At 45.3% G+C, this 9,690-nt stretch overlaps 1 protein-coding gene across 1 annotated transcript; it reads right to left on the reverse strand.

Annotated features, from left to right (window-relative positions):
* Positions 1 to 1,684: 1,684 nt before the first annotated feature.
* Positions 1,685 to 7,092, reverse strand: LOC100381461 (Protein kinase superfamily protein). Its single transcript, NM_001320811.1, has 7 exons — positions 6,476 to 7,092; positions 4,520 to 5,807; positions 4,070 to 4,349; positions 3,276 to 3,383; positions 2,872 to 3,150; positions 2,328 to 2,471; positions 1,685 to 2,205 (listed from the first exon to the last, which is right to left on the reverse strand). Exons 1-7 carry the CDS (start codon positions 6,903 to 6,905, stop codon positions 2,017 to 2,019), a joined length of 2,718 nt encoding a protein of 905 aa, NP_001307740.1. The 5' UTR covers positions 6,906 to 7,092; the 3' UTR covers positions 1,685 to 2,016.
* Between the last annotated feature and the right edge of the window lie 2,598 nt (positions 7,093 to 9,690).

A 9,690-nucleotide genomic window follows, 5' to 3' on the forward strand; every position in this document is an offset into this window, starting at 1 on the left:
TACATATGATCTAATCCATCCATGTGACAGTTATTTCCCAAGGGACACACCCCTTGGGAACTCTTGTATATATACTCCACTACACTGCAATAAAGAAACACCCCTGTCATTCCATCTCTGTTCTCTCTATTTGTCACTGAGCACTGCAATATATTGCAACATTTGCGATTGAGTCTCCAAGGAGGAGTTGCTCGTTTACTCACTCGTAAACAGTTTGGTGTGTGTGTGGTCATAACCCATGTGCACGTCTCTGTCCAGCTCCACCCAAAATGGAGAACGTTTGAAATATGCCTTTCATACATGCAGCAGCTAGTAGTAGTTACTCACAGTCGCAGAGTAAAGCGGAGAACCCCCTTTCGCGTGTGGTGTGCTACTGTGCTGTGCGCGAGACCCGACCGCGGGTGGGAAAAGAGACGGCTCCTCGCACAGCACTGCAGGAGTGCAGGGAACTCAGTGGGCCGGAGCAGTCAATACCAACAGGACGCGACCGACGCATGGAGCGGGCGTCGGTCAGGCTGCCACGGCGTGAACGGGTCCAGGTCCAGCACGGCGCGCTCGACGAGTTTGAAGGAACCCAACCGCGCCAGCACGGCAGTTGATTATTACTCCACGGCGGCTGGCGGCAGTGCGGGTGTGACGTCCCCAAGCCCAACCAAAGCAGCTGACGGCCGACGAATCCAACCGCACCCACGGCCCTGCCCCCCATGCTCTTACCGATCGCCGGCGAACTCTTGCACGCAAACGCAAAGGCGCGGTGAGGAAACAAACGGGCCTGTGCACGGGGGGATGGGCTGGCGCCAATCAGCTTGTTCGCTGCGGCTTGCTGCGGCTGCAATCCGGCTGCGGCTGCGGCTTCTATAGTATTTTTCTCTCTATGGATTGCAGCTGCAGCAGTCCAAACAGCTGCAACAGTGTCGGCTTGTAGCCAGCCGAACACGTCCAATGATTTTGCCATCCCGCTGCTTTCGTCAAGGCAACGTCGCTGTCTGTACAGAAGAACAGATGCGCTGCATGCCTGCATGGGAGCTAGCCTACGTCGAGAAGAATGAATAAGGTTAGATTGTTCGGAAGAGGTGCAGCTTGCCAGCTGAATGGACACGGAGTAAAACAATCGCCGTGGATAAATCACAGCTAGCTATAAAAACTCGTATCTACTAGATCGCTTTCAGAGGGTGAAATCTCACATTCAGCAGCGTGGCATGCGTAGGCCAAGGCTCCCAATGCGTGTAGACCTTGGTTGCGAAAGAATGTAACCTGTTTCAGGCTACCGTGCAATTTCCCCCCGCTTCTTTGATGGCTGCCGTTGACTGTTGGCAATCGTATTATAGTCACCATTTCCCGCGAGCATATTCTGATCCAAGCACATGTGATGTTGGACAGGATTCAAGCGTCAAGGGGAGGAAAAAAAAACAGACATGTTTAACCGGGAATCAGACTAAATTGTTTATCCGGAACGTGTACACCACCTAGCGACCTTTTCTAGTTTTTTTTGAGAATTCCCTAGATACATGATTATACATCATCATATACAGTCTCTATACGACTCGTTGGCAGTCCTAAAAGGCATGCAAGACCATTAAGCTCCTTCAAAGACAAGCACGACGAACGGCATTCATGACTTGGGTTAGAAGCGTAACAGGTGCACAGCATGGCACGGGGCCGCTCAACAATGATCACACCATGTACAACATGACAGCCCTATTGCTAGAAATGAGTCACCAAGTACCTAGAAAACCAAAATGGCCTGTTACATCGGGGCTGGAAATGAAGGGTAAAAAAAACAAGTTATATTACAAGCACAACACATGGCATGCATTGATTTTACATGGCGCCTAAGACCAGCTGATTGTGGCACCAAGACATGATCGAACCGAATCTGCATTTGCGTTTGGGATTTCGGCTGATGCCATGGCTCAGTCGTGGTAGAAAATCTTCCGTCTTGATCTATCAAAATTTCATGGTGCTTAGGTGTTGAGACAAATGCTAAAGCCACACAGGATCCAATAGCAGTTAGCCTCATGAAGATATTGGCTCGTAAGGAAAAGAAAGCCATGGATGTTTCAATGCTTCTGAGGCGCTTGGGCGCTTCTTTGGGTTCACCTCCAGAAGGTACGCAACAAACTCGATAAACCCTTGATCAGCCATGGGCAATCGGTGCCGCAAGGATGTCTTTTTCGGAATCAAGTACTCAAGCCTGTTACTTTCCTGAAGCACAATGAAATGCAAGCTTCAATGCTAATATCACAAGGAAAGATCTACTAAATAAGATAAGGTACTCATGTTATAGGGTAAATTTACTCAATGACGCCCCTCCGAAAAGCACAAACCTGATTTCTTTCGTACAACATGTGGTTCTTTGTGAAATATTTGTAGGTGTCGCGTCCCTGTGCAAGCATAGCTTGTTCTATGGAGCCAATGATGCCCATCACGCGAGCAAGTAATGTTGCAGGAGAATCATTTTGGAAAAGGACCTGAAAAGCATAGAGGACGCACTCATCAGCTTCCATGCACCATACAAGCATATGACAGAAAATAGGTAAAAAATATATACCTTGAAATAATAATAAAAAAAACAAGATACATAGCTTCTAATCATCACCTTCACTATGCTCCCCAGTCCTCACTCTTAATTATCAACAATGAACAATGAATTCTAAATACATGATCTTACTGCGATGAGCACATCAAAAGTACAGTGGAGCAGGGAGAAGAGGTATAAAATGAGATATCTTTTTTTATGACATTCCTCTCTTGCTTTATGTGTTTGTTTCTATCTCCTTTACATTACCAGTATATCATGAACACCACATAACCATAAGTATAGCAATAACAGTTAGAAACAATAGTAGCCAATATGCAGTAACCACTTACATTTCCGGTGCAAAGCTCTGCTAATATACAACCAAGTGACCATACATCTATCTTTTTGTCATAAGGCAAGCCCAGTATAACCTCAGGTGCACGGTAAGATCGTGATTGCACATATGAACATAGATGATCTGTCTCAAAGCAGCTGCTCCCAAGATCAATTACTTTTATTTCACATCTGCTGTAGCTCTTTACCAATATGTTTTCTGGCTTTAAATCACAGTGGATTAGACCGAGACCATGCAGAAACTGCAGCGCCTCCAGACACTGAATAGCTATTGACTGCCAAGGGCACAACAAAGAAAAAATATTCAATCAATGTGAAAAATTGTAGTCTCATATTCCATTATTGGTTGTGAAACATTAAGTCAATATTAATGGACATCATAACTCGGTAAAACAAATACCTGGAGTCTTGGCATTGTGAAGTAAACCTCACCCCCTGATTCTCTGTTGAATTTCTGAAACTCATACAGATTTGCCTTCAGAAGTTCACAGACTATCAGCAAATGTTCCTGCAAACAGTATTTGAAATAAGTGGTAAAGAAATGTTGTGACTTTAAGGCAAATTGCTTTGGAAAAGAACCAATTATCAACCCTGAGCTCTGAAATTCCGTTCAATTTACAACTTACTTAATGCCTATAAGCAGTATCTAGCCATTCGAATTTGAAGAATTTAAAAGTAGTTTTGTTGAAAATACAAAATTCACATAAGTCTCTTGCTGCAGATCGTAAACATGGCACAATTGGTTACAAGATGTGATGGTTGATGTAATGCCACAGATTTGCAAACGTCATTGCATGGAAGTACCAAAAAAATAGCCATTCTAATGGATCACCACAGGATAATCTTAACATTAGACTTCAATATCCAGAATTCCAGATTCTATGGTCTATGAAATGTTGTGGGCTTGTGGCACACAAACATTGATATTCAGAGAGAGATATGCATAGATAAATTACATGCCAAATCATGTAAGTCAAGAAACATTCATTTTAACAGTTAAGGGTGGAGTACAAGACATGGAATGAATCAGTAGAAATTTCAAACATATGATAATACAGCATTAATATTTACTACTACATCGACTCATTGAGATTACACATGTCAGCAAGCAGTGAAGTTGTGATAAATTCAACACTTAATCGAAATTAAATAACACTGAAAAAGGATCTACCAATAGTAAAAGCTCAAATTTACCCGATAGTAGAAGTAATCATACAGACGCAAAAGGTGGTATTTGTCAGCTGGATCATGCTTGTTAACATACTTCAGAAGCTTGATCTCATCAAGACTTTGATCGAAAAAATCTTTGTTATTTTTTATAATTTTAACGCATACATCCATTCCTGTATGTAAATCATGTGCTTGGATGGCTTTGCTGAATGCAGCTGAACCCAAATACTCTGATACATGATAACGCCCAGCAATGACAGAATTGAGAACAACATGGAAGTTTTTGTCTTCTTCAAAGCCAGTTCTGATAATTAATAGGAGATAATGTTAGAATACACAAAATACTTTATAAAAAGGTTTAAGTGCCACACTGTGAACACAGGCACACAAGGACAATAGATAACTGAAAATCACCACATCATTTTTTATGCTTTAGTAAGATTAAAATATGGGACAAACATTTAAATGCATTACCTGTTTTTTCTATGCACAATCTTAAGATTGAACGTTTCAAACTCTTCCTCCTGCGCCTTTATCTGCCTGACTTGCTCTTGCAACGCTGCTGCTTCCTCATCATCCAAGTTGGTTCCAGTGTCTTCTTCTTGTGCGTCATCTAGTTTGTGGTGCCGAGCATTCGATGTGTCCTCTGTTTCGTCATAGGATGCACTTGAATTTCTTGATCTAACAACATCAGACGTCATTTCATCTCTAGAGCTCCTTAGAGAAGACTCACTGTTCTTTTTCCTCCATGTGGCAAGCATATCATCTGATACCATGCCATTTTGACAGTCATCAGGATCATTAATGCAATACATTTCATCCTTCTTTGACCACAAAGATTTAGCATCAGACTCATGATTTTTCCCAGAATGCAAAGGTGGAGGAAAAGAAAATCCTACATCAGCCGCTCCTGGTGGTAGATTGCCCTTCTGGATATCAGCAGCGTAAATGATTTGGTCATGTTTTACTCCTTTAGCACCTACTCTCTTCTTTTCAGTATCCTGATGAGGATGTCTTTTTCCACTAACGCTCAAGCTGCTCTCATTGAAGTATTCAATATCCCCTTCACTGCTACCTCCAATCAGACTTTCTCGCACCTCACTGCCAATGTCAGCAGCATCACTGCTTATCCCAACACCAATTGACCTAACAGAGCCATGCTGATCATCCTCCACAAAAAGGTCATCAGGATGAGGTCGTTCGGAATCATTAAGGAATTTCCCATTGCCTAGCATACCTAGCTCACTGTTCTGTGATACAAAGCCCTGCCAGGCTGGTTCAGAATGCATCAAATTAAGCTCTTCAGAATCTAAAAGTTGGCCATCATACTGAGCTATCATATCATTATCAGGAATCCCATGGACCATTGGGCCCTCAGAAGTACCTATTTGTGCAATATTCTTTCCATGAAAATATTGCTCACCAGATATGTAGGAATCTTCCTCAACAAATGACTGGTCATCATCTTCATCCTTTGTAGGGCGATCATGACGATCGTTCCCTCTTGTGTGGCCAGTCGCCTTCTCATTGTCGCTAGGATAATCAATCTCATGTGCTAAAAACCAGGTTTCATCCTCAATTGGTTGCCGGGTGTAGCCAACATCGTCGTCGTCGTCATACTCATCAGAATCCCAGTATTCACCAATTGGATATTCAAGTGAATCGTCAGCAAGTGTTGCAAAACCAGATACCAGATCGGAGGTATCTTCTGCAATACCTTGACTGACAGACAACCAACTACTGCCGATTGTACGTCTTCCACCTGAATATGTGAGTGCAATGTCATTATTCTGGAGCCAAACAATATGACACAGAAAAATTAAAATAATCAGCATTAAGGACATGCGGAGTCATCACCTCACACTTCGGGGAAAAAAGAAGATGAATGGAAAGCAAAACAACTATAGAAAGATGAAACGTCGGGGAAAGAAAGAAACCATTAAACACAGCAACTACAGAAACATAAAATGCCAGTCAATTATTCTCTCCTCTCTTCTTTTTTTGGGGTGAAAGCATTATTTTAAACAATTGAATCACAACATATGGATCGTTACTAATAATTTATACATGATACAGCAAGTATCACAAGTGAGCTACTTAGGATGTGTCTAGCCATGTCAATGAAGATAACAAATAAATGTTGGTAATTCAGTAATGTACTACTAACACCAGTAGGCAACATTTCACAAGGTCAGATGAGGTTTTTATTCTGTATTGTTATAACAAATGTACAGCAGTAAACTACAGATCGACCAATGTCCTTAATCGGTCACAAATACGATACAGAAAACATGAACATTAGTCAAACATTCAAGTTTTTTGGTCTACAGAACTAAAGTCAGCATTACGGCCTGGGAAATTTTGCATTTATTGTGGTCTTGCCTAGTAAATTGATGTGCCATATCACTATTGAACTCACTAGCAACATACCTGAAGATGTTATCTCTTGCCCAATGGGAACATCGAGATAAGACCCAATCATAAAAGCATGATCAGCACTAGATTGCTTGGCCCCAGATCCATGGTGATTGATCTTTTCCTCCCAGTTCATGTTGACTAGCTTATCTTCGGACTTGAGCCTCACTGGAGGTAACTTCGGAAGCTCCTCACGCTGACTATCTCCAACAAGCTGTAAATCGAAGCATCGGTCAGACACCAGATCTGTATCTAGGGATTTTTCAAAGTAGTATTGCCTGTTCCCCTCATCAAGATGTCCTTTTGCTCCTTTTCCAACACCATCTGCATTACTGCTCCTCTTTACTTCTTTCCTCTCATTTTCATGGTGTGTGCTATTGTAGCTAGATGACGGGTTTTCCGTGGGGAATGGAAGCACCGTCTTAACTGTGCAACCATTCAGCATCTCCTCTTTTTCTGGTACTAGACTTTTATCCCTAAAATGGCACTGTTCACTGTTCTCAGTCCTCCCAGCAGCATCAACTTTTCCTTTCCCTCTTCCAAAAGAGACTTTTTGCTCCAGCACCGGGCCAGGTTGCTCGGTCCCAACACCTCGATCCCTCTTCTCTGCCAGCACCGCACCACGCCTATGTCTTGGCACCTCCTCCGACACCAGCAGCTCAGCTAGCTGTTCTGCAGTGCTGTTTGCAATGCTGAAGGTCCAAGGATACAGATCCCCCACGTTATCCTGAGGCTGGCCAATCCCGGACCCCTTCTTCCCATCCGAACCATTCGGCAGGGCTCCAACATCAATCTCCTTCACGATGAACTCCCTCGACGAGTCCGCACTCCTCGCTGCCGCAGCACCCTTGGGCCCTACATTGGAACCCACCAAGCCCTCCTGCTGCTCCTCGCCTTCTTTCAGCTCAGCAACGCGCCTCTGCGTGGCCATGTCGTTCGAATCAGCGCGTCCGGTGAGCTCCCCACGGAGAGCTGCCTCTGCCTTGGCGAACCGGTTCTTCCGCAGGAACTCGAGCACCAGATCAATGTTCTCCGACATGTTTCCCTCCAATATCAGGTAGCCCCAGCCAGAAGCGAGAACCCTGAAACGCTTACAGTGATGCCGAAGAGGAGCTGAAGGCAGCACCCGTCGCAGCCCAGCTCCCAGACCAGCCGAATCGGAGGCTCCGGACACTCGGGGACTTAGGAAGCGGCGCAATGCCGCGGCGCCGGCAGCCGCAGATCGGCGTCTCTGCCTCGAAACCCCCCCACCTGACAAATCAAGCTTCCGTGGAGCTCCTCGGGACCGCGCGACCGCAAGCCAAGCTGAGGAGAAGTCCAAACCCACGCACACCCTAAGCGCGACGCGCGCCCGTAGGGGAAGGGCGCGAATCCGCGGGGGGAGGGGACCGCGAGGCGACAGCCCCGGAAACCCTAGCGGCCGTCGCCGCACCCCGCGCCGGCGCGAGGCGGAGGTGGGTGGGGCAAGCACGATGGGGGCAGCGGGCCGGGCCCAGGGCGGTCAGCGGGACCCGTCGCCGCCGAGAGCGCAGGGTGGCCGGGCGGGAACGGATCCGGCGGCGGCGTGGCAGCGGAGGAGGGGGAGGCGGCGGGGATGGCGCATCGGGTGAGGGGATCAGGGCGCGGCCGGCGCGGCTGGGGGCAGCATATTCGGGTTCGGGGTGGTGGTGGTGGTGGTGGTGTGCGTGCGTGAGACCGGAAAGAGCCCCATGACCATGACCCAGCGAGAGAGGAAAAGGAAGGGAAATGGGAAATGTTTTTTTCTCTCTCCTTTCTTCCCGTTCCAGTCCAGCTCGTTTGTTGGTGTCTCGCGGGATCGGGGCGGGGGACGCCGATTCGCACGACGCAGATAATCTTGTTTTTTTTTGTGTGTGTGTGCATCGCAATGCAAAATTGCAAATCGTTAGTGTTACCCTTGGGCGTTCAAAACCCCTGGTCCCGTGTGGCTGGCTGGCCTTGAGCTTGAGCCTCACGGACAGGCAGGAGTGACGTCCGTGCCTGTACCGCTGGACGAACAGGAGGGAAACCGGTTCGTGCGACCGTTGGGCCGGCCGAACGGAAGGCAGTGCTCTCTGCAGCTGCTGGGCGGCCCGGGTCTGTACTATACAGGTCTTTGTTAGATTTTTTTTTTGGCAGCAATAGGGAGGTAGGCCCGGGTCTGTACTGTACAGCAGTCTTTTTCTCGTTGAACACCGTATAGAAAGTTTATTATTCGTGCCATATGGCATGTGGAAATGGAAATGAGTTCTGTTGTTTACATAACTGACAGATGGAGTTCCGCCTTTAGTTTAGGATGCTTTTTTTATTTCTACATTTTCTCGTCTTTGTGATATGTCTTTGACCAAGCTTTCTCTATTAGACATGTTGTTATGATTTCGAGCAATTATGATTACACCCTCTCCTCATCTCGCAATTGTGATTTTGCCCCGCATTTCCTAACTTTGTGATTTTGCCCCTTTGGTTTGAAAGCGTTAAGAGGAGCAAACGGCGATTTCGATTTCAAACCGGATGGGAAAAATCACAAATACGAGGTCAAAGGAGGGTATAATCATAGTTGCCCCTCACGATTTCCAATGAATATATATAATCGTAGAAGTATTATTTAAAGTAGATCTACTTATTACTACAATATTTATATCTCTATGATCCAAATATTTTAAGAGTTGTTCTTATTCGTGATCTAAAGTTTTGAAAAAAAGATTAACCAAACTTTGGTAGGAAATGTCGCGGGTTTGCTATCGGTATGTTTTTTTTTTGTGGTGGTGATGAGCTAGGTAAGCTGACAATCACTCATTCTTCTACCAACATCTTCAGTAAAACACATCGCGAGCATGTCAACTAGTATAGTATTAAAGGACTATACAATAAATCCAGTAAAACATGAACAGACATACAAAACCGAGAATTTAAACCCAGACAATTAAGCAAGTTTAGCACAAAGAACCATCCGTACAAAATCGTGAGTTTAATAAACCTTTATATATAAGCAAGCTAAAAAAACATAAACAGTCTAGCAGACTTGCACTCATTTTGTCTACCCTACACGGGCGGATCCAGGGCTGTTAGCGCCGGCCTTGGCTTTGGATCTTCGTATTGCCGGACCTCTCGCTTTGTAGCAACTCTTTACCGATTAAAAATCCAGTTCAACTGCCGAGCCTCTCATCTGTTTGTTGGATTTGGAAACGATAGTGCACTGGTCAACGGGCAATAACGGTTGAACGGTCCCACTC

This window comes from Zea mays, chromosome 1 (genome assembly GCF_902167145.1).
Source record: "Zea mays cultivar B73 chromosome 1, Zm-B73-REFERENCE-NAM-5.0, whole genome shotgun sequence".
NCBI classification, from domain to species: domain Eukaryota; kingdom Viridiplantae; phylum Streptophyta; class Magnoliopsida; order Poales; family Poaceae; genus Zea; species Zea mays.

Excerpts from the sequence above, each read along its gene's own strand:
- LOC100381461 (NM_001320811.1), bottom strand. The coding sequence starts at position 6,905 with ATGCTGAATGGTTGCACAGTTAAGACGGTGCTTCCATTCCCCACGGAA. Across the intron at positions 4,350-4,519 it reads ATTGTGCATAGAAAAAACAG|AACTGGCTTTGAAGAAGACA; the intron begins GTAATGCATTTA and ends ATTAATTATCAG. Across the intron at positions 3,384-4,069 it reads ATGATTACTTCTACTATCGG|GAACATTTGCTGATAGTCTG; the intron begins GTAAATTTGAGC and ends TACTGTTTGCAG.